Here is a 25291-nt window from a genome sequence, read left to right as displayed (position 1 = left end):
ATGCACTATAGTGGTACACATGTGCAGGAAAAACAAAAACATACAGTAGGTTACACGGTGTAAGAATAGTACTAGTGATCAATCGGCGTATCCCAAATATAACAGTGTGCAGAGAAACATATACATACAATAGGTTACAATAGGTTATAGAGTACAACAGTGTCACTGGTGATCAACCAGATATATATATGGGGTAGTGCCACCTTAAACAATCCAAAATCATAGAAATCAGAAATGACATTAGTTAGCAACCAAGGTAAATGAAGTAGCATTGCATTACAAATGTTCGAAATACAGGTAGAAGAATAATACTGCGGTAAAAGGTATATGAGGTTGCAAACTGCGCATTACAAATGTTCAACATACAGGTATAGGTACAATACTGCAAAACTAGGCAAACATTCTTTCAGATATGGTGTAGCAATCTGTGCATTACAAATGTTCAGAGTAAAGCTAGGAGTGTACTGCAATAATAAGCAGACATTCTTGCATATATGAGGTGGCATTCTGTGCATTACATATGTTCAGAGTATAGTTAAAAGAATAATAATACAATAATATGCAGGCATTCTTTCACAAGAGGGTGTAGATACCTAACTGAGCCAAGTACACAGTAGTTGTGATTAGTCTAGAGTGATTAATTCTTGGCGAGTGTTCAGATAAAGAAGAAAATGACTAATCCAGGATGTCCGCCCATGAGAGAGAATAGTCAAACATGTCCGCCAAATAGGTGGGATAGAGACATTAGTCCTCTGTTTGTTGCTGTTGCTTAGCTAGCATAGAAGAGCAGTATCCCCTCTCCTTCATGCATGCAGGGGAGGTGGAGATATTAGTCCTCTGTCTGCTGCTATTACTTTAAGCCTAGGGGGAGGAGTTTCACTTTCTATCCGAGCCAGCAATGCTCCAGCTATCTGGGAGGAATGCTTATCTCTGTGTGGGGGAGTTAAATTGAGGAGCCTCGTGGACAGAGGTACCGTGGGGGGGGGGGATTTATTGTTACAGGTTTATGGCTCCAGCCATTTTGGATAGAGGAGGTAGTTTAAAAGTGAGCAGGCGGGTAGGAGAAATACAAATACCTCAAGTCTGTGTGCCCCCTGAGTCCGACCAGAAGCAATGCATTATTCCACAAAGTGTCTCAGTCCCTTCCGATTTGCTAAAATTTGTGAATTGCTTGTGATTGAACTCCACAGATTAGATCAGATCATGGCTCCAAGCCTGTATCACCATGAGACGCAGCGTAGGTAATCACCCGGTATCTAACGAAGCCGATGGGGGCAGGCTTCAGTCTTCTGTCGCAGAACCGCTCCCGTTGTTGGTCTCAGGGCTCTCCTCAGTCGCTCCCCTGGGCAGCGGCGGCGCAATACCCTTAGGGCGCATCCATCTCCTGAGCCCGTGTCCTGTCTCCGGTGCTGCGGTGCGGGGGGGGAGGAGGAGGGGGGGGGGACTGCTCCTTCGTAGCAGCCGGCGTCCTCCACCGTGGAGCGGACGGTGGGGGGGCCACTTTCAATCCTCTGGCGTTCGCTGTAGCTCCTCTGCTGCGGCTTTACTTAGCCCTCCGTAGCCTCTGAGACTCACTGCGTCTCACTGCGGTGGAGCGGGCGGGCGGTTCCGGCTCAGCAGGCTCACGGAGCTTTAGCCGCCTCTGCGCGGGGGGGTGCCCTCCTATGCTGCCGAGGGTGCCCACCGATGCTGCCGTGTATGCCTTTGGGCTTCCTTTGCAGCCTAGGGATTGATCAGCAACCGAGCTCCAGTGCCTTCCTCCGCCTTGTAGGGGGGGACCTCTTCCAGCCCTCCGAAGTCGTCGAGCTGTCTGGAACAGGCTCCTGGAGTTTCAGCCGCCCCAGTGACGCGCCGCTCTTATGCGGCCTTGGATCCAGTGCAGGGCTGGTGGCAGGGTGGTCCGCAGTGTCGGCAGGGTGGTCCGCGGTATCAGCTCAGCAGCACCGCGACAGCGATGAGGGTGTCAGAATCGAAAGTCCGATCGCGGGGCATTTCAGGGGTCATTAGTCAATCCAGTTACTCGATCCAGTTACTCTTTCGTTCCGTTCTTCTTTCTACTTTCGTTCCGTCGTGCTGGTAGGTGCTAACAGGGATAATGCCCGAATGGGATCCCCAGCACTGGGAGCTCCTCACAGGAGCTCCTACCAGGCGGCCATCTTGCATCAATTACTCAATTACTTTTGTAATGCAGATGAATCTCTAAACATAAAAAGATGTTGGGTAATTGGTAATGTTTTCTCTTCAGCAATGTGGAGGAAATGTGAACATGCTATTTTGCTCCATAAATCACTGAAACGTGCTGTGCTATCTCAAGAATGTGATAATGATGGTAGCTGGGTTTTGGTTATGTTTTAAATTGGATCAAGAATTCATTTTTTAATGTGTTATGTCCAGTAAAATGTGACCCTTCTTTTTGGAGGGATTTCAATGAAAAGCATGATCTGTTTTAGGATCATAGATCTAAATTTAAATCTAAACCAGCTAAATCTAAGAAATCTTTTAAAACAACAAATACATCACGTTCATTATTTGACTCATGGCAATCTTGTCACCCAGATTTATTAGAATCATTTTCCCCCTTTTGATTGCTGTTTAACCAGAATAAATGATTTATGTGTCTCCCATTCTGTACTACATCACTTACTCTCTTCACACATAAGTTCCATTTATGTTCATGTTCCTGTCATCTCTTGTTTTGATGCACTTTCTGATCTCCCCAAAGATCAAACCAATAGTGATTTAAGAATCATCTCACATCTGATAACGATTTATTAACTACATTTAAATGATTTGTTGCTCTCAGCTATCTGTTATCGAAAATGTGCACTGCCCACACATTTGCGGTTGTTTTGTTCTTCTTCCTCTAAATGCCAATTTACTATCCTCACAAAACACTACAGTTGAACATGATTACATTACAATATTTATTACAATCAAGTCACTAAAATGTCGAAAGTATCCATAGTAACTTTGGCCGCTGATAACTTTTCAACATTGACCTATTGCCCTCACTTAGGGACACCAAATACTCCTATTTGCTGCTGAAGAGTTAGAGGAAGTACAAGGAGGGGACACTACAGAAAGTAAACAAGATCCAGTCAACCCTGTTTACTTTTGTATACAACTGCCTTTATGGCTCCTGAGACCAGGGCTAGTAAGAGCAAAGCATGGAGGGCCAAAGGGAAAGAGAAGCAGCAGCTGCTACACCTGGCTACCCCTAATCTATGTGCATGCTATAAGGGTTACAAATAATCGTCCAAACGCCTGGCACTGAGTATTAAAGTGTTCTGTTGTACAGGATTCCATCCACAGTTTACAGTTACATTTTCACCTTAAAGTTTTTAGATGCCTTGCAAAAGTTGTGGATTGTTTTGGTTCTGTTGCCGATCATAATTTTCCTCTCCTTCTGAGGACATTTGTAAATTCTTTGTTTTTCAGGGTGTATATGATAGGGTTGCACAGTGGAGGAACAGCAGTGTACAGCAAAGCCAACATCTTGTTTTCTTTTATTGAAACATTTGATGTTGGTTTCATATACGTAGGACAAGCAGACCCAAAGTATAAAATAATCACAGTGAGATGCGAACCACAGGTTGAAATTGTTTTGCGCCTCCCCTCTGTAGACTTCATTTTAAGTATCGCTGAGATGATCTTCACATAAGAGGCGATGACAAAAATGAAAGGAAACAGTCCAAAAGTAGATCCTAATACATAGCTCATAATCTCAATACCGTGGATGCTGGTGCAAGATAGCTTCATCAGGGCAGTGACATCACAGTAGAAGTGGTTGATGGTGTGCGATTGACAGTAGGAGAGCCCGGAGACTACTACAGTGTACGGTAGAGGGATCAGGCCAGCACAAAACCAACTTCCAGTGGCCAGCTGTATGCACCTGTTTTTGTTCATGATGCTCATGTAATGTAAGGGATAACAGATGGCCACATACCGATCATAGGCCATAACTGTGAGAATAAAGAATTCTGTCCCCACCAAGAAGATAAAGAAATATATCTGCAGCAGGCATTTGGTGTGAGAAATGAGTGTTCCTGTCTGAAAGAAGTGTATCAGCATATGAGGGTAAGTGACTGAGATGTTAGTGATGTCAATGAAGGCCACGTTTATAAGAAAGAAATACATAGGGGTGTGCAGATGTGAGCTGGAGTATACTATTGATATGATAAGAAGGTTTCCAAGCAGAGTCATCACATAAATTAATGTAAATGTAATAAAAAGGGGAACTTGCAGCAGTGGAAGATCTGAAAACCCTATAAGCAGGAACTGTTCCTCTGAAGTCAGATTTTCTCCTTCCATTTGTCCAGATTTATTGCAATTTGAAGGCAGGCTGAAATAAAGCAAGACAGCAATGTGAATACATCTTTTGACTACCTGTTTTGTCTTGTAAGTTTCTATTTGTGGTCTTCTAAAAAGCTCCTGATTTCATCATTTGCATATTGTGAGAAGTTAGCCTGGCATATGATGTCCACTGGCTCTAGTGGGCACCTTGCACCAGTCTAATCGACCCTTATTGATGGTAGTTGTAAAGTCAACTTCATAGAAAGCTATCCTAGTGGTAGCAGTGGCCAGCAGTCATCAGCCTAAGACTTTAGTAGGCGAGTTAAGCAAGTTGTTTTACCAATTATAATCCCTTGAGTACCAAATGAAAGTACACCACACAAGGTATATATCAAATATATATATATATTTATTCTAAACACAACCCCTCTGCACTCTTTATGAGGTCAGAGGTCAAAGTACATTATAAGATTTCAATTAGTATACGATAAGTTGCACAATATACAGTAATGCCCCGGGGGCCTCACAAACCATATACTAAAATAGTGGTATAAGAACCACGTCTGGAATAGAAAGTAGGCTTAGGGCCTGGGGAATCGCTGGGGCTACTCTAAACAACCAAAGGTTAGGAAGGAGGAGGCCCACGGGAGACGCCGGCAGTGACTAAACACAGACGTGGGTCACCATTGACTTTCTATGGGAAACGCAGAAGTTACAAAAGTACAATTTAAGGACACTTCCGGATGGACTACGATGGAACCCTTTTAAAGTAGGACACTTCGAGAGTCAAAACCCACGGGAGCACCGGAGTACTCGTGTTACCTCACCCAGGGAAGCCGGGTGCATAGGTGCCTTTTCGTGTCGGGTTTTGTAATCGTTTTCAATGGAGAGCTACAAAGAAGTGCTGCAGGCAACCAGAGGAAAAGTGTCTGGGTGGATCCTGGGTGGATCAAAGATCTGAAGAACCTGAAAGCAGAGGGGACGGAGTCTGGGTCACTAGCCAGTGACCAGGAAGGTACCAGGAAGGAAGCAGACGATGTTGGGTGCTTGAAGGTGAAGAAGGTGAGATTGTCTCTTCTGCCCCGAGGTCCAGGAGGCATTGACAATGACCAGGCACTGGATTCGAGCTGTCCCACAAAGGATCTAGTTGACTGCGGTCTCAGTATCCAGATTGGAACCAACAAGGCTTAGCAAGCGCAAGCCACAAAGGATGTCGAGATTGGCTCTGTTGCAGACCAGCAAGGTCTGTGGTGCTTCTCCTTTGTAGGGAAGCTGGAGCAACCAGGAAAGCAAGTTTGTTGAAAAGGAAAGTCTTCAGGGGGCTCACTAGCCAACGGGCAACGAACCAGGAAGATGTGTCAAGCTGAAATGCAAAAGCGGGGTCCACTGGACACTCGGGGAGTGTGGGGGCCTGTGCATCAGTGCAAATGGTGCTCGGGTCTGGGGCTTCTCCTACCCCAATGCACAACTTACTGAGACTTCAGGAAAGGAGTGCAGGTAGCAAAATGCAGGATGTCAAGGGTGTCCGGTCCTACGTCTCTCATGTCCGCCATGGGTCTCAGCTTTGCTGTGGATGTGGGTAGGGGTCAGAGAATTCTGGAAGTCCAGTTTCTGTGTCTCAGATTCTTCGGGATCCGGCGGGAGCCTCAAAAATGCAGACTGGCAAAGTTGCTGTTGGTGCCTGTTTGCACAGGGTGGTCACTACTTGACCACAAGGGAAATGTCTTCCATCTTCCAGTCGAAATGGAATGTTGAAAGTTCAGGATATGTCTTGTGAAGATTCATCCAGGGTAATCTGAAGTCCTAGGGACACAGCTCCTATACTTATACTAAGTTTAGGGGTTGGACTTTCTTTAAGGTCCCTCCTATGGGTGGACCTGGGAGGAGGTTGTTACACCCCTTTCCCTTTGTCCAGTTTCACGCCAGAGTGGGGCTGGAGTGCCCCAGCAACTGGTTTGAACCAGGCTATGCATGGAGCACTTTGTGTGCCCCAGGCAGTGTCTGGAAAAGCATTTCTGATTGCAGCCCTCCCTGCCCCAATACACTACAGCCTGTCTGGGGAGGTGCCAGCACCTCCCTTGACAAGAAATCTATTGTCCAGGCATCCCCTGCTGGAGTTTCGTCCAGCAGCAGGAGGTCAGACTCATGTCTGTGGCAGCAGCATCCATTTTGTGATGCTGAGGCTCTGTTTCACTTTAACCGGGCTAAACAGTAACAACATGTCTTCTCCCTCTAGAAGGGTGGAATGCTACCCCTGCCGCCAGGACTGGTGGGGGGGTGGGGGGGGTTAGTATTCCAAAGTGTTGACACCTTACACGACATGTTTTGATAAAGCCAAACCAAAGTTAGCATTAACCGCGAGGATTATAATGCACTTAAGAGTATATTATATGGCTATATTATGGAACAGCTATAAGGAGATGGTTCATAAAGCTGCAGAGGGGCCCAGCTCATGCTAGGGCACCCTCTCACATAAAACCAAGCACTCTGCCTCCAGGATTGTCGAGGCCTACCATAGGAGTGACTAATAGGTGTATATGAGTCTTATCTCATTGTCAGTATTTTGGGACATGATCTAATTTTGCCTATTGGAAATTTTTACACAGATTTTAATTAATCGTGTTTGACAAATATGATTTCTTTTAAATGGCTAATGGATCAAATTGCTTTTATCATGGATACTTATTATAGATATTTATTGATAATTTGCACAGAGGATTTGCATTGCTATGCACAAATATATAATGTATTTTACAGCTACTATGAAACATGGCAGGTTGAAAGTCTTTTGTCCATGTCTATTTCACATTGTTGCACTGTCACTTTAAATTTGTGGCCTGCCCCATGTAACGTGTCATGTGATCAAGGTCCGAGTGGGACCGAAACGCGTCATGGCTGCGGTGCTGGGCGAGAGAGAATATTAAAATATTCAGCACGCAATTGAGTTTGCCTCGTCTTTTTTGGAAACGAATTCCTGTGGTGTGAGATGAGTATAAGGAAATGTGTCTATATATAGCAGTCAATTAGCGCGCGTCAGATAAATTCAGTGTGGACTACGTGGCCCAGCATTCCTCACTTCGCACGTGACAAACATTCTGAAAAGGGTGCTTAGAACGAAGGAGTGGCTCATACAGAGCGGACCATTTGAACATGATGTCCGGTCCACAAACACGCAATGCCAGCTCATCCTGCCTCTGAGGAAGAAGTTCGGAATACTTCGAAACGCGTCAGGCTCCTGAATGCGCTGGACTGTGGAAGCAATCGATGTTCATTTCCCCTTGTACCATTAAAGGGTGTGCCTGCAAGCGGTGTCAGAGTGCCTTCCCTTTTTGGAGACACCTTGGAGCTGTAATGTTAAGGCTGCGGTCCCAGCCGTCGGAAGTAGCACCGCCCCGTCCGGGGGAGCCATGGGGTCCAAATCAACTTTGGACCTCTCTGTGGACACCGCTATGGATAAGAGTGGGGCATGCACATTGAGGCCCATCCAGGGCTTGAAATCGGCAGCAGGCAATTAGCGTGCATCTGGTAAATTCAGTGTGGACTACGTGGCCCAGCATTCCTCACTCCGCACGTGACAAACATTCTAAAAAGGGTGCTTAGAACAAAGGAGTGGCTCATACAGAGCGGACCATTTGAACATAATGTCCGGTCCACAAACACGCAATGCCAGCTCATCCTGCCTCTGAGGAAGAAGTTCGGAATACTTCGAAATGCGTCAGGCTCTTGAATGCGCTGGACTGTGGAAGCAATCGATGTTCATTTCCCCTTGTACCATTAAAGGGTGTGCCTGCAAGCGGTGTCAGAGTGCCTTCCATTTTTGGGGACACCTTGGAGCTGTAAAGTTAAGGCGGCGGTCCCAGCCGTCGGAAGTAGCACCGCCCCGTCCAGGGGAGCCATGGGGTCCGAATCAACTTTGGACCTCTCTGTAAACACCGCTATGGATAAGACTGGGGCATGCACATCGAGGCCCATCCAGGGCTTGAAATCGGCAGCAGTCAATTAGCGTGCATCTGATAAATTCAGTGTGGACTACGTGGCCTAGCATTCCTCACTCCGCACGTGACAAACATTCTAAAAAGGGTGCTTAGAACGAAGGAGTGGCTCATACAGAGCGGACCATTTGAACATAATGTCCGGTCCACAAACACGCAATGCCAGCTCATCCTGCCTCTGAGGAAGAAGTTCGGAATACTTCGAAACGCTTCAGGCTCTTGAATGCGCTGGACTGTGGAAGCAATCGATGTTCATTTCCACTTGTACCATTAAAGGGTGTGCCTGCAAGCGGTGTCAGAGTGCCTTCCATTTTTGGGGACACCTTGAAGCTGTAATATTAAGGCGGCGGTCCCAGCCGTCGGAAGTAGCACCGCCCCGTCCGGGGGAGCCATGGGATCCGAATCAACTTTGGACCTCTGTGGACACCGCTATAAATAAGAGTGGGGCATGCACATCGAGACCCATCCAGGGCTTGAAATCGGCAGCAGTCAATTTGCGTACTTCTGTTAAATTCAGTGTGGACTACGTGGCCCAGCATTCCTCACTCCGCACGTGACAAACATTCTAAAAAGGGTGCTTAGAACGAAGGAGTGGCTCATACAGAGTGGACCATTTGAACATAATGTCTGGTCCACAAACACACAATGCCAGCTCATCCTGCCTCTGAGGATGAAGTTCGGAATACTTCGAAACGCGTCAGGCTCTTGAATGCGCTGGACTGTGGAAGCAATCGATGTTCATTTCCCCTTGTACCATTAAAGGGTGTGCCTGCAAGCGGTGTCAGAGTGCCTTCCATTTTTGGGGACACCTTGGAGCTGTAATGTTAAGGCGGCGGTCCCAGACGTCGGAAGTAGCACCGCCCCATCCGGGGGAGCCATGGGGTCCGAATCAACTTTGGACCTCTCTGTGGACACTGCTATGGATAAGAGTGGGGCATGCACATCGAGGCCCATCCAGGGCTTGAAATCGGCAGCAGTCAATTGGCGTGCATCTGATAAATGCAGTGTGGACTACGTGGCCCAGCATTCCTCACTCCGCACGTGAAAAACATTCTAAAAAGGGTGCTTAGAACGAAGGAGTGGCTCATACAGAGCGGACCATTTGAACATAATGTCCGGTCCACAAACACGCAATGCCAGCTCATCCTGCCTCTGAGGAAGAAGTTCGGAATACTTCGAAACGCTTCAGGCTCTTGAATGCGCTGGACTGTGGAAGCAATCGATGTTCATTTCCACTTGTACCATTAAAGGGTGTGCCTGCAAGCGGTGTCAGAGTGCCTTCCATTTTTGGGGACACCTTGAAGCTGTAATATTAAGGCGGCGGTCCCAGCCGTCGGAAGTAGCACCGCCCCGTCCGGGGGAGCCATGGGATCCGAATCAACTTTGGACCTCTGTGGACACCGCTATAAATAAGAGTGGGGCATGCACATCGAGACCCATCCAGGGCTTGAAATCGGCAGCAGTCAATTTGCGTACATCTGTTAAATTCAGTGTGGACTACGTGGCCCAGCATTCCTCACTCCGCACGTGACAAACATTCTAAAAAGGGTGCTTAGAACGAAGGAGTGGCTCATACAGAGTGGACCATTTGAACATAATGTCTGGTCCACAAACACACAATGCCAGCTCATCCTGCCTCTGAGGATGAAGTTCGGAATACTTCGAAACGCGTCAGGCTCTTGAATGCGCTGGACTGTGGAAGCAATCGATGTTCATTTCCCCTTGTACCATTAAAGGGTGTGCCTGCAAGCGGTGTCAGAGTGCCTTCCATTTTTGGGGACACCTTGGAGCTGTAATGTTAAGGCGGCGGTCCCAGACGTCGGAAGTAGCACCGCCCCATCCGGGGGAGCCATGGGGTCCGAATCAACTTTGGACCTCTCTGTGGACACTGCTATGGATAAGAGTGGGGCATGCACATCGAGGCCCATCCAGGGCTTGAAATCGGCAGCAGTCAATTGGCGTGCATCTGATAAATGCAGTGTGGACTACGTGGCCCAGCATTCCTCACTCCGCACGTGAAAAACATTCTAAAAAGGGTGCTTAGAACGAAGGAGTGGCTCTTACAGAGCGGACCATTTGAACATAATGTCCGGTCCACAAACAAGCAATGCCAGCTCATCCTGCCTCTGAGGAAGTAGTTCGGAATACTTCGAAACGCATCAGGCTCTTGAATGCGCTGGACTGTGGAAGCATATCGATGTTCATTCCCCCTTGTACCATTAAAGGGTGTGCCTGCAAGCGGTGTCAGAGTGCCTTACATTTTTGGGGACACCTTGGAGCTGTAATGTTAAGGCGGCGGTCCCAGCCGTCGGAAGTAGCACCGCCCCGTCCGGGGGAGCCATGGGGTCTGAATCAACTTTGGACCTCTCTGTGGACACCGCTATGGATAAGAGTGGGGAATGCACATCGAGGCCCATCCAGGGCTTGAAATCGGCAGCAGTCAATTAGCGTGCATCTGATAAATTCAGTGTGGACTACGTGGCCCAGCATTCCTCACTCAGCACGTGACAAACATTCTAAAAAGGGTGCTTAGAATGAAGGAGTGGCTCATACAGAGCGAACCATTTGAACATAATGTCCGGTCCACAAACACGCAATGCCAGCTCATCCTGCCTCTGAGGAAGAAGTTCGGAATACTTCAAAACGCGTCAGGCTCTTGAATGCGCTGGACTGTGGAAGCAATCGATGTTCATTTCCCCTTGTACCATTAAAGGGTGTGCCTTCCATTTTTGGGGACACCTTGGAGCTATAATGTTAAGGCGGCGGGTCCCAGCCGTCGGAAGTAGCACCGCCCCGTCCGGGGGAGCCATGGGGTCCGAATCAACTTTGGAGCTCTCTTTGGACACCGCTATGGATAAGAGCGGGGCATGCACATCGAGGCCCATCAACTGCTTGAAATCGGCAGCAGTCAATTAGCGTGCATCTGATACATTCAGTGTGGACTACGTGGCCCAGCATTTCTCACTCCGCACGTGACAAACATTCTAAAAAGGGTGCTTAGAACGAAGGAGTGGCTCAAACAGAGCGGACCATTTGAACATAATGTCTGGTCCACAAACACGCAATGCCAGCTCATCCTGGCTCTGAGGAAGAAGTTCAGAATACTTAAAAACGCGTCTGGCTCTTTAATGCGCTGGACTGTGCAAGCAATCGATGTTCATTTCCCCTTGTACCATTAAAGGGTGTGACTGCAAGCGGTGTCAGAGTGCCTTCCATTTTTGGGGACACCTTGGAGCTGTAATGTTAAGGCGGCGGTCCCAGCCATCGGAAGTAGCACCGCCCCGTCCGGGGGAGCCATGGGGTCCGAATCAACTTTGAACCTCCTTGTGGACACCGCTATGGATAAGAGTGGGGCATGCACATCGAGGCCCATCCAGGGCTTGAAATCGGCAGCAGTCAATTAGCGTGCATCTGATACATTCAGTGTGGACTATGTGGCCCAGCATTCCTCACTCCGCACGTGACAAAAATTCTAAAAAGGGTGCTTAGAACGAAGGAGTGGCTCATACAGAGCGAACCATTTGAACATAATGTCCGGTCCACAATCACGCAATGCCAGCTCATCCTGCCTCTGAGGAAGAAGTTCGGACTACTTCGAAACGCGTCAGGCTCTCGAATGCGCTGGACTGTGGAAGCAATCGATGTTCATTTCCCCTTGTACCATTAAAGGGTGTGCCTGCAAGCAGTGTCAGAGTGCCTTCCAGTTTTTGGGGACACCTTGGAGCTGTAATGTTAAGGCGGCGGTCCCAGCCGTCGGAAGTAGCACTGCCCCGTCCGGGGGAGCCATGGGGTCCGAATCAACATTGGACCTCTCTGTGGACACCGCTATGGATAAGAGTGGGGCATGCACATCGAGGCCCATCCAGGGCTTGAAATCGGCAGCAGTCAATTAGCGTGCATCTGATAAATTCAGTGTGGACTACGTGGCCCAGCATTCCTCACTCAGCACGTGACAAACATTCTAAAAAGGGTGCTTAGAACGAAGGAGTGGCTCATACAGAGCGGACCATTTGAACATAATGTCTGGTCCACAAACACGCAATGCCAGCTCGTCCTGGCTCTGAGGAAGAAGTTCAGAATATTTCAAAACGCGTCTGGCTCTTTAATGCGCTGGACTGTGCAAGCAATCGATGTTCATTTCCCCTTGTACCATTAAAGGGTGTGCGTGCAAGCGGTGTCAGAGTGCCTTCCATTTTTGGGGACACCTTGGAGCTGTAATGTTATGGCGGCGGTCCCAGCCGTCGGAAGTAGCACCACCCCGTCCGGGGGAGCCATGGGGTCCGAATCAATTTTGAACCTCCTTGTGGACACGCTATGGATAAGAGTGGGGCATGCACATCGAGGCCCATCCAGGGCTTGAAATCGGCAGCAGTCCATTAGCGTGCATCTGATACATTCAGTGTGGACTATGTGGCCCAGCATTCCTCACTCCGCACATGACAAAACTCCTAAAAAGGGTGCTTAGAACGAAGGAGTGGCTCATACAGAGCGAACCATTTGAACATAATGTCCGGTCCACAAACACGCAATGCCAGCTCATCCTGCCTCTGAGGAAGAAGTTCGGAATATTCGAAACGCGTCAGGCTCTTGAATGCGCTGGACTGTGGAAGCAATCGATGTTCATTTCCCCTTGTACCATTAAAGGGTGTGCCTGCAAGCGGTGTCAGAGTGCCTTCCATTTTTGGGGACACCTTGGAGCTGTAATGTTAAGGCGGCGGTCCCAGCCGTCGGAAGTAGCACCATCCCGTCCGGGGGAGCCATGGGGTCCGAATCAACTTTGGACCTCTCTGTGGACACCGCTATGGATAAGAGTGGGGCATGCACATCGAGGCCCATCCAGGGCTTGAAATCGGCAGCAGTCAATTAGCGTGCATCTGATAAATTCAGTGTGGACTACGTTCCCCAGCATTCCTCACTCCGCACATGACAAACATTCTAAAAAGGGTGCTTAGAACGAAGGAGTGGCTCATACAGAGTGGACCATTTGAACATAATGTCCGGTCCACAAACACGCAATGCCAGCTCATCCTGTCTCTGAGGAAGAAGTTCGGAATACTTCGAAACGCGTCAGGCTCTTGAATGCGCTGGACTGTGGAAGCAATCGATGTTCATTTCCCCTTGTACCATTAAAGGGTGTGCCTTCAAGCGGTGTCAGAGTCCCTTCCAATTTTGGGTACACTTTGGAGCTGTAATGTTAAGGCGGCGGTCCCAGCCATCGGAAGTAGCACCGCCCCGTCCGGGGGAGCCATGGGGTCCGAATCAACTTTGGACCTCTCTGTGGACATCGCTTTGGATAAGAGTGGGGCATGCACATCGAGGCCCATCCAGGGCTTGAAATCGGCAGCAGTCAATTAGCGTGCATCTGATAAACTCAGTGTGGACTACGTGGCCCAGCATTCCTCACTCCTGGTGGCCCCCTGCCCTGGGCACCACTCCCAACAAACGGACCATGCACGCAACCTCAGCTTCATTCTGGACTCCTCCCTCCCGATGACCAGACAAGTCAACGCCGTCTCCTCATCATGCTTCAACACCCTGCGCATGCTCCGCAACATCTTTCGATGGATCCCCACCGAAACTAGGAGGACCGTCACCCAGGCACTCGTCACCAGCCGACTGGACTACGGGAGCACCCTCTATGCCGGAACCACAGCCAAACTTCAAAAACGACCCCAACGCATCCAGAACGCCTCCGCACGACTCATCCTGGACATCCCACGACACAACCACATCTCCGGCCACCTGAGAGACCTGCACTGGCTCCCCATCGGCAAGAGAATCACGTTCAGGCTCCTCACCCACGCACACAAGGCTTTCCACAACCTGGGCCCAAAGTACCTCAACGACCGCCTGACCTTCTACACGCCCACCCTCCAGCTGCGATCGACCAGCCATGCCCTCGCCTCCGTACCACTCCTCCGCCGAGCCACCGCCGGAGGAAGATCCTTCTCCTACCTGGCAGTCAAGACTTGGAACTCCCTCCCCATCCACCTTCGGCTGACCCAGGACCACCTCTCCTTCAGGAAGCAGCTCAAGACCTGGCTGTTCGAGCAGTGACGTAACCCTCTCCCCCAGCGCCTTGAGACCCTCCCGGGTGAGTAGCGTGCTATACAAATGCCTTGATTGATTGATTGATTGATTGACTCCGCACGTGACAAACATTCTAAAAAGGGTGCTTAGAACGAAGGAGTGGCTCATACAGAGCGGACCATTTGAACATAATGTCCGGTCCTCAAACACGTAATTCCAGCTCATCCTGCCTCTGAGGAAGAAGTTCGGAATACTTCGAAACGCGTCAGGCTCTTGAATGTGCTAGACTGTGGAAGCAATCGATGTTCATTTCCCCTGTGTACCATTAAAGTGTGTGCCTGCAAGCGGTGTCAGAGTGCCTTCCATTTTTGGGGACACCTTGGAGCTGTAATGTTAAGGCGGCGGTCCCAGCCATCGGAAGTAGCACCACCCCGTCCGGGGGAGCCATGGGGTCCGAATCAACTTTGGACCTCTCTGTGGACACCCCTATGGATAAGAGTGGGGCATGCACATCGAGGCCCATCCAGGGCTTGAAATCGGCAGCAGTCAATTAGCGTGCATCTGATAAATTCAGTGTGGACTACGTGGCCCAGCATTCCTCACTCAGCACGTGACAAACATTCTAAAAAGGGTGCTTAGAACGAAGGAGTGGCTCATACAGAGCGGACCATTTGAACATAATGTCTGGTCCACAAACACGCAATGCCAGCTCATCCTGGCTCTGAGGAAGAAGTTCAGAATATTTCAAAACGCGTCTGGCTCTTTAATGCGCTGGACTGTGCAGGCAATCGATGTTCATTTCCCCTTGTACCATTAAAGGGTGTGCCTGCAAGCGGTGTCAGAGTGCCTTCCATTTTTGGGGACACCTTGGAGCTGTAATGTTAAGGCGGCGGTCCCAGCCGTCGGAAGTAGCACCACCCCGTCCGGGGGAGCCAGGGGGTCCGAATCAACTTTGAACCTCCTTGTGGACACCGCTATGGATAAGAGTGAGGCATGCACATCGAGGCCCATCCAGGGCTTGAAATCGGCAGCAGACCATTAGCGTGCATCTGATACAATCACTGTGGACTATGTGGCCCAGCATTCCTCACTCCGCACGTGACAAAACTTCTAAAAAGGGTGCTTAGAACGAAGGAGTGGCTCATACAGAGCGAACCATTTGAACATAATGTCCGGTCCACAAACACGCAATGCCAGCTCATCCTGCCTCTGAGGAAGAAGTTCGGAATACTTCGAAACGCATCAGGCTCTTGAATGCGCTGGACTGTGGAAGCAATCGATGTTCATTTCCCCTTGTACCATTAAAGGGTGTGCCTGCAAGTGGTGTCAGAGTGCCTTCCATTTTTGGGGACACCTTCGAGCTGTAATGTTAAGGCGGCGGTCCCAGCCGTCGGAAGTAGCACCACCCCGTCCGGGGGAGCCATGGGGTCCGAATCAACTTTGGACCTCTCTGTGGACACCGCTATGGATAAGAGTGGGGCATGCACATCGAGGCCCATCCAGGGCTTGAAATCGGCAGCAGTCAATTAGCGTGCATCTGATAAATTCAGTGTGGACTACGTTCCCCAGCATTCCTCACTCCGCACGTGACAAACATTCTAAAAAGGGTGCTTAGAACGAAGGAGTGGCTCATACAGAGTGGACCATTTGAACATAATGTCCGGTCCACAAACACGCAATGCCAGCTCATCCTGCCTCTGAGGAAGAAGTTCGGAATACTTCGAAACGCGTCAGGCTCTTGAATGCGCTGGACTGTGGAAGCAATCGATGTTCATTTCCCTTGTACCATTAAAGGGTGTGCCTGCAAGCGGTGTCAGAGTGCCTTCCAATTTTGGGTACACTTTGGAGCTGTAATGTTAAGGCGGCGGTCCCAGCCATCGGAAGTAGCACCGCCCCGTCCGGGGGAGCCATGGGGTCCGAATCAACTTTGGACCTCTCTGTGGACAACGCTATGGATAAGAGTGGGGCATGCACATCGAGGCCCATCCAGGGCTTGAAATCGGCAGCAGTCAATTAGCGTGCATCTGATAAACTCAGTGTGGACTACGTGGCCCAGCATTCCTCACTCCTGGTGGCCCCCTGCCCTGGGCACCACTCCCAAACAAACGGACCATGCACGCAACCTCAGCTTCATCCTGGACTCCTCCCTCCCGATGACCAGACAAGTCAACGCCATCTCCTCATCATGCTTCAACACCCTGCGCATGCTCCGCAACATCTTCCGATAGATCCCCACCGAAACTAGGGAGACCGTCACCCAGGCACTCGTTACCAGCCGACTGGACTACGGGAGCACCCTCTACGCCCGAACCACAGCCAAACTTCAAAAAAGACTCCAACGCATCCAGAACGCCTCCGCACGACTCATCCTGGACATCCCACGACACAACCACATCTCCGGCCACCTGAGAGACCTGCACTGGCTCCCCATCGGCAAGAGAATCACGTTCAGGCTCCTCACCCATGCACACAAGGCTTTCCACGACCTGGGCCCAAAGTACCTCAACGACCGCCTGACCTTCTACACGCCCACCCTCCAGCTGCGATCGACCAGCCACGCCCTCGCCACCGTACCACTCCTCCGCCGAGCCACCGCCGGAGGAAGATCCTTCTCCTACCTGGCAGTCAAGTCTTGGAACTCCCTCCCCATCCACCTTCGGCTGACCCAGGACCACCTCTCCTTCAGGAAGCAGCTCAAGACCTGGCTGTTCGAGCAGTGACGTAACCCTCTCCCCCAGCGCCTTGAGACCCTCCCGGGTGAGTAGCGTGTTATACAAATGCCTTGATTGATTGATTAATTGATTGACTCCGCACGTGACAAACATTCTATCCCATCCAGGGCTTGAAATGGGCAGCAGTCAATTAGCTTTCATCTGATAAATTCAGTGTGGACTACCTGGCCCAGCATTCCTCACTCCGCACGTGAAAAACATTCTAAAAAGGGTGCTTAGAACGAAGGAGTGGCTCATACAGAGCGGACCATTGAACATAATGTCCGGTCCACAAACACGCAATGCCAGCTCATCCTGCCTCTGAGGAAGAAGTTCGGAATACTTCGAAACGCGTCAGGCTCTTGAATGCGCTGGACTGTGGAAGCAATCGATGCTCTTTTCCCCTTGTACCATTAAAGGGTGTGCCTGCAAGCGGTGTCAGAGTGCCTTCCATTTTTGGGGACACCTTGGAGCTGTAATGTTAAGGCGGCGGTCCCAGCTGTCGGAAGTAGCACCGCCCCATCCGGGGGAGCCATCGGGTCCGAATCAACTTTGGACCTTTCTGTGGACACCGCTATGGATAAGAGTGGGGCATGCACATCGAGGCCCATCCAGGGCTTGAAATCGGCAGCAGTCAATTAGCGTGCATCTGATAAATTCAGTGTGGACTACGTGGCCCGGCATTCCTCACTCTGCACGTGACAAACATTCTAAAAAGGGTGCTTAGAACAAAGGAGTGGCTCATACAGAGCGGACCATTTGAACATAATGTCCGGTTCACAAACACGCAATGCCAGCTCATCCTGCCTCAGGCTCTTGAATGCGCTGGACTGTGGAAGCAATCGATGTTCATTTCCCCTTGTACCATTAAAGGGTGTGCCTGCAAACGGTGTCAGAGTGCCTTCCATTTTTGGGGACACCTTGGAGCTGTAATATATATATATATATACATATATATATATATATATATATATATATTTCCACCACACTCGTTCACCAATCCTTAAAGAACGACGTCCAGGCCAACAAGGTTAAAAAAACTGGTGTTTTTATTTCACAGCCCACTCAACGCGTTTCGGGAACCACTTCCCTTGCTCACGAGTAATTGTGTCTGTTTACACCCAGTATTTTAAGGTCTGTCATGTGATTGCAAACAACATAAACATAATAAACAGCTGTGAAGACAGATTCACATGACTTGTCAGCATTGCGTGGCACAATTAATACATCTCATTATATTTCTGTTAAATACATTCATGCATCGTTTAATTTTAACAAAAGTGACAAACTTAAATATTGGCGGCAAGGTTCGGCCAAAAAATAACTAAGTCCAAAATCATGATTTGATAGGCGTCTGTATGCCTCTGCTTATTGGTGACCGGTAACAGCACAGCATTTCATGCGTTCATGTAATCAAGCCCATGTGGGCTAAAAAATAATACATTGCGTCCCTTACGTTATTTACGTATCCAAGTACGGCACACTCCTGGCTGATCATAACAGATCCTGATGCTTTGTCGTGTGCTTATAATGCGGTAAAGCCCTAGTGGGCAACGGAATCACCTATATTCATTGGGTGTCAAATTTCAAACTGCTACCTATTTTCCTCTTGTCGCTCAAAGTCATAAACCTCATCATGCTGTGATTAACGGATCATCGCTCCTTTCATCACTTGCCACTTGACGCATCGTGCCACATTCTTTCTGTATTGCATGAGCTGTCTCACATTCTCCTAAAATTAACGCTTTAGGTACCTGTAAAAATAATAAATACAGTGATTATAAATCATACTCTTCTGTGCTGTCTTCATACATACCATTAAAAACAACAAAATACTTTGAAGCAGCTCGACCCATTGTTATTTAGTTCAATATCCTTTTCATTTAGTTCAATATCATTTTAACCAAGATGTACACTAAGAGCTTCATCACAGTTATGTCCTTGGGGTTGCATAGTATGGTACTTAATTATGAACCTAGATTCCAACCTCCTCAGTTCTTGCACCCTATTGCCACCTCTCTCTCTCGTGGGTATTTGATCTAATACCACAAATGAGAGAAGGTTACAATTACTTTGATGGTGTGTAGCAAAGTGCCTTGCTACTAGATATTGTTTGTCATGATTTTTTATGGCCCTTAGATGCTGCAACACCCTTTCTTTGGCAGGGTTGATAGTGCTGCCCACATACCACTTTTTGCAGGGACATTTCAGGGCATACACCACATATTCTGTGTGACAGGAAACATGTTTGGTGATTTTGTAGGGTTCACAATCACTGGATAACTTAATTTCTTTGGTACTATGGCTATATTTGCATGCCTTGCACCGCCCACACACAAAAAATCCTTGGACTGGATTCTCATTATGTTTTTTGTGCACTACAAGTGTCTGGCAAACTCTGTCTTTCAGAGACAGTGGTCTCCTGCATGTTATCTGCGCATGCTCCTGGATACCTACTCTGATGTCCTTATCTGTCATGAGGGCACTCCAATATTTGTTAATGGCACCTCTTACTTCTTTGGCTTGGGAATTGTGATCTGTGATGAACCTGACCCCCTCACCATCACTATTCTTGATTTCCGTGGTTGAAGGGTTTCTTTCTTTCTCCATTACTTTACGTACAGCTTCTACAATGCATTTGTTGCTGTACCCCCTGGCTTTAAATCTTTCGCACATGGTGGTTTTTTCTTTTTCAAAGTCCTCTACTTTAGTGCAGTTTCTTTTGGCTTGAAATGCTGTGCTGTTACCGGTCACCAATAAGCAGAGGCATACAGACGCCTATCAAATCCTGATTTTGGACTTAGTTATTTTTTGGCCGAACCTTGCCGCCAATATTTAAGTTTGTCACTTTTGTTAAAATTAAACGATGCATGAATGTATTTAACAGAAATATAATGAGATGTATTAATTGTCCCACGCAATGCTGACAAGTCATGTGAATCTGTCTTCACAGCTCCAGAGGACAAATGTAATGGTAGTCTGTTTATTATGTTTATGTTGTTTGCAATCACATGACAGACCTTAAAATACTGGGTGTAAACAGACACAATTACTCGTGAGCAAGGGAAGTGGTTCCCGAAACGCGTTGAGTGGGCTGTGAAATAAAAACACCAGTTTTTTTAACCTTGTTGGCCTGGACATCGTTCTTTAAGGATTGGTGAACGAGTGTGGTGGAAATACGTAGGGAGTGGCGCTCCCGTCCTGGCCCGCCGCTGTAAGCAGCCACCTATGCTTCGCGCCGACACAGGAGTTGGATTTGATTTAAGAAGCCGTGGCCCGCCTTGGTAACGTATACCGGATCTAATATCCCCGGAGGGACCTCCCGACTTGAAGTGAATTCGGGAGTTTCCGCGCTTTTGAACACCCTGGAGGCAACGCCGGAAGCCGATTTAATGTGCTGAAGTGAGGCGTAGACTTCCTTTGTTAATAGTGAGCGGGAGTCCCGGGATAACAAACTTTACCTGAAGGCAAGCGGAAGTCCGAGTGCGAAAAACTGTACACGCACGGACGTTCAAACAAACAAGGGGCGCGTTTGAATTTAGCGCTAAAACGTTAACACTTAAAAAATATCATGGCCGCATCCAGGAATTCAAAAAGAAACGAAGCAGCCAGACAAATGTTCAATGTCCAAACAAACTTGTCCAACACCGATGCAGAGTTGCGCAGTGGCGGAAGCGGGGAATCCAAGTCCAAACAAGACCTATGGGCCAAATTATGGAAACTATTAAAGCTTGAACAAACGAAGTGGTGGGAGGCCACCACACTGGCAAAATATATTGAGGTGGACCGGATTCCGCGAGGGCTCAGGATATATACGACACCCACATTCAATGACCCTGACCCTGATTTGGTGGACGAATGGTCCACAAACAGCCACCAGTGCTCTATAGTAATGCTAAAGCTCCTTGTGAAATGCGCGAATAAAGACTGTGAAAAATGTGCTTTGGAGATTGAAAAGCTGATGGATGAATTGAAATCCACATGCAGCAAAGAAGAGTTTGATACGGATATGGGTAAACTTGAGAAAAGACTGGAAACGACCGAAAAAGAAATAAAAGAAAAGAAACAAAGAAAGTTTCTAAGAGATCACGACGATTATGCGAAGGGACAAGTCCTGACCTTCTCAAAAAAATACGACCACCTATGTGCTGAGACCCAAACAAGCAAGGCCAAGCTATCCCTAAATAAAACTCCTGTGGAAATTACTGATGACGATCTAATTGATCAGGAGGATGACGGTGAGGTGAATGAAAACCAACCGGATGTAATGCGGGCAGGTTTTTTAAGCCCAAAAGACCAGATTTTAAAGGAATTCTCGCTCATGGCCAAAGGGAGAATGGAGTCCCAGAGCAGAACAAACGCAGGAGGAACAAGAGGACGAGGAAGAGGAGGGAGAGGAGGAAAGAAGCAAAACATTGCAAACACCAGCATATCGAGCCCAGTGGGAACAAGGACAAGGGGCCAAAAGAAGCAAAAATGAAAGACACCAAGACTGTGGTTAACCTCTCTAACAGGACACTCAATGACGCAGAAATTGAGGTACTTTCTTTTGGTTTATCTTTTTGTCCCTCCCCTAACTTTAATTACACCCAAAGCCGGATTGACCTTTTTCAATTCACAAGGAAACTCAGACTTAAAAAATGGTTCGCAACTAGGATGAGTAATGACACAGAAACTAGCACGATGTTACCGAGTACCATTCAGATTGGAGATGCTGAAATGTTACAAGTGATGCATGATCTGGGGGGAAACCCTAATGTTATTGAAAACCCAACCCTCAATTTAATTAATGAGAACATTAGGTTGGACTTAAACAGCAAAAGTGGGTTTAAACCGAAATCAATCTTTTTACCCATGATAAACAATGATGCAATTGATGTGTTTGAAAGAGGTGTGGTGTCAGAATTGAAAACACTAGCCCAAAAGAGAAATAGAGTGAAAAGTAACCTTAGTCAGGCAAATAGATCAGCCATTGACAGCTTAGCCAAAGACACAAGTATTGTCATAAAGAAATCGGATAAGGGTGGCAATATTGTCATTATGTCTAAAGAAATGTACATAAATGAAGGTATGAGTCAACTGAATGATACTACTAAGTATGAGAAAAGCAATAGGAAAATCAATGAGATCCAAAACCAAGCATATCAGGAGAAGCTTAATGAATGGCGTAATCAAGGACTTATTGAAACAGAAGAGTTCAATTTCCTTAAATGTAAATTTCCTAAAATTCCAGCGCTCTATTTGTTACCTAAATTACACAAGAACGCCAAAAACCCTCCGGGGAGGCCCATTGTGTCTTCTAGGAACAGTTGTCTGGAAAACACATCTAGATATGTGGATCATTTTCTGCAGCCAATTGTGCAGAACTTACCATCTTACTTAAAAGACTCAGGGGACTTTCTGCAAAAAATTACTGAAGTTAGATTAGACACAGACTGTATACTAATGACTTTAGACGTGAACAGTCTATATACCAACATTCCCCATGAGATGGGAATTAAAGCCTGTAGACATTTCTTTAAGAGCAGAACAGTCTCTTTCCTTTTTCATACAGACATGCTATTAGATATGATCTATATTTGCCTGACCCAGAATTACTTTTTATTCGATGGCACCATGTACCACCAGCTGCTTGGGACTTCAATGGGCACTTGCTTTGCTCCGAGCTTTGCTGGAATCTACTTAGGCTGGTGGGAAGAACAAGTTGTCAGACAGCTAGACCAATACCGTACCGGAGTACGAACTTGGCTCCGGTACATTGATGAAATTTTCATCGTTTGGAATGGCACAGTAAAGGAGGCAGAAGAGTTTGTGGACATTTTAAATGTAAATGACTACAATCTCTCCTTTACCAGCCACATAAACGAGGTAACTGTTGACTTTTTGGACCTAAGGGTTACAAGAGAGAATGAACGTTTAGTGACAACTCTGTATCGAAAGGAGACGGCTGGAAACAGCCTTCTCCACGCACAGAGCTGCCACCCTCAGAACTTGATTAATTCCATCCCCTATGGTGAACTTCTCAGAGCCAAAAGAAACTGCACTAAAGTAGAGGACTTTGAAAAAGAAAAAACCACCATGTGCGAAAGATTTAAAGCCAGGGGGTACAGCAACAAATGCATTGTAGAAGCTGTACGTAAAGTAATGGAGAAAGAAAGAAACCCTTCAACCACGGAAGACAAGAATAGTGATGGTGAGGGGGTCAGGTTCATCACAGATTACAATTCCCAAGCCAAAGAAGTCAGAGGTGCCATTAACAAATATTGGAGTGCCCTCATGACAGATAAGGACATCAGAGTAGGTATCCAGGAGCATGCGCAGATAACATACAGGAGACCACTGTCTCTGAAAGACAGAGTTTGCCAGACACTTGTAGTGCACAAAAAACGTAATGAGAATCCAGTCCAAGGATTTTTTGTGTGTGGGCGGTGCAAGGCATGCAAATATAGCCATAGTACCAAAGAAATTAGGTTATCCAGTGATTGTGAACCCTACAAAATCACCAAACATGTTTCCTGTCACACAGAATATGTGGTGTATGCCCTGAAATGTCCCTGCAAAAAGTGGTATGTGGGCAGCACTATCAAACCTGCCAAAGAAAGGGTGTTGCAGCATCTAAGGGCCATAAAAAATCATGACAAACAATATCCAGTAGCAAGGCACTTTGCTACACACCATCAAAGTAATTGTAACCTTCTCTCATTTGTGGTATTAGATCAAATACCCACGAGAGAGAGAGGTGGCAATAGGGTGCAAGAACTGAGGAGGTTGGAATCTAGGTTCATAATTAAGTACCATACTATGCAACCCCAAGGACATAACTGTGATGAAGCTCTTAGTGTACATCTTGGTTAAAATGATATTGAACTAAATGAAAAGGATATTGAACTAAATAACAATGGGTCGAGCTGCTTCAAAGTATTTTGTTGTTTTTAATGGTATGTATGAAGACAGCACAGAAGAGTATGATTTATAATCACTGTATTTATTATTTTTACAGGTACCTAAAGCGTTAATTTTGGGAGAATGTGAGACAGCTCATGCAATACAGAAAGAATGTGGCACGATGCGTCAAGTGGCAAGTGATGAAAGGAGCGATGATCCGCTAATCACAGCATGATGAGGTTTATGACTTTGAGCGACAAGAGGAAAATAGGTAGCAGTTTGAAATTTGACACCCAATGAATATAGGTGATTCCGTTGCCCACTAGGGCTTTACCGCATTATAAGCACACGACAAAGCATCAGGATCTGTTATGATCAGCCAGGAGTGTGCCGTACTTGGATACGTAAATAACGTAAGGGACGCAATGTATTATTTTTTAGCCCACATGGGCTTGATTACATGAACGCATGAAATGCTGTGCTGTTACCGGTCACCAATAAGCAGAGGCATACAGACGCCTATCAAATCATGATTTTGGACTTAGTTATTTTTTTGGCCGAACCTTGCCGCCAATATTTAAGTTTGTCACTTTTGTTAAAATTAAACGATGCATGAATGTATTTAACAGAAATATAATGAGATGTATTAATTGTGCCACGCAATGCTGACAAGTCATGTGAATCTGTCTTCACAGCTCCAGAGGACAAATGTAATGGTAGTCTGTTTATTATATTTATGTTGTTTGCAATCACATGACAGACCTTAAAATACTGGGTGTAAACAGACACAATTACTCGTGAGCAAGGGAAGTGGTTCCCGAAACGCGTTGAGTGGGCTGTGAAATAAAAACACCAGTTTTTTTAACCTTGTTGGCCTGGACGTCGTTCTTTAAGGATTGGTGAACGAGTGTGGTGGAAATACGTAGGGAGTGGCGCTCCCGTCCTGGCCCGCCGCTGTAAGCGGCCACCTATGCTTCGCGCCGACACAGGAGTTGGATATATATATATATATATATATATATATATATATTACCTACTGGCGGTCGCCAGTAGGTATATATAGTTAGGATTTTTTCTCTATGGGTTTTTTGAAAATTCTATGTCTAATAACTTTGGCGTTTGTGGACGGAATTGGCTGAAATTTTCAGGAAAATGGCACATTTTGTTTCTGAGCAGCCCTTGAAAATTTGGGGGGGGTTCGTCCAGTGGGGGCCGAGAAAAAAGGGGGGTCCCAAAACGTGTTTTTAACATTGAGTTTTCCATAGGGCGGTTGGCCTCACTTTTAGCCCGAACGGCTGAATGGATTTGCACGAAACTTGGCAAAATTGTAGGGACTGGTAGCCCGATGTGCCTTTTGTAGGTCTCAATATATGTGCTCCA

At 47.3% G+C, this 25291-nt stretch overlaps 1 protein-coding gene and 1 long non-coding RNA gene across 4 annotated transcripts in view; one reads left to right on the top strand and one right to left on the bottom strand.

Moving 5' to 3' along the window:
- The window catches only part of LOC144767854 (uncharacterized), a 29661-nt gene extending 5262 nt beyond the window's left edge, over positions 1-24399 (top strand). For all 3 annotated transcript variants that reach the window (XR_013598361.1, XR_013598359.1, XR_013598360.1), the window contains one exon: positions 24027-24399. This is a non-coding gene — a long non-coding RNA (uncharacterized LOC144767854). The remainder of the gene's footprint in view (positions 1-24026) is intronic.
- On the bottom strand, positions 2575-4311 carry LOC144767853 (olfactory receptor 1G1-like). The gene has a single exon (XM_078651215.1). It carries the CDS (start codon positions 4309-4311, stop codon positions 3388-3390), a length of 924 nt encoding a protein of 307 aa, XP_078507341.1. The 3' UTR covers positions 2575-3387.
- Positions 24400-25291: the final 892 nt, after the last annotated feature.

This window comes from Lissotriton helveticus, chromosome 7 (genome assembly GCF_964261635.1).
Source record: "Lissotriton helveticus chromosome 7, aLisHel1.1, whole genome shotgun sequence".
Taxonomy (NCBI): Eukaryota; Metazoa; Chordata; class Amphibia; order Caudata; family Salamandridae; genus Lissotriton; species Lissotriton helveticus.
This window is presented reverse-complemented; position numbering and strand designations above follow the sequence as displayed.

What these genes read in the sequence shown, in the direction of transcription:
- LOC144767853 (XM_078651215.1), bottom strand. Translation starts at nt 4,311, where the DNA reads ATGGAAGGAGAAAATCTGACTTCAGAGGAACAGTTCCTGCTTATAGGG.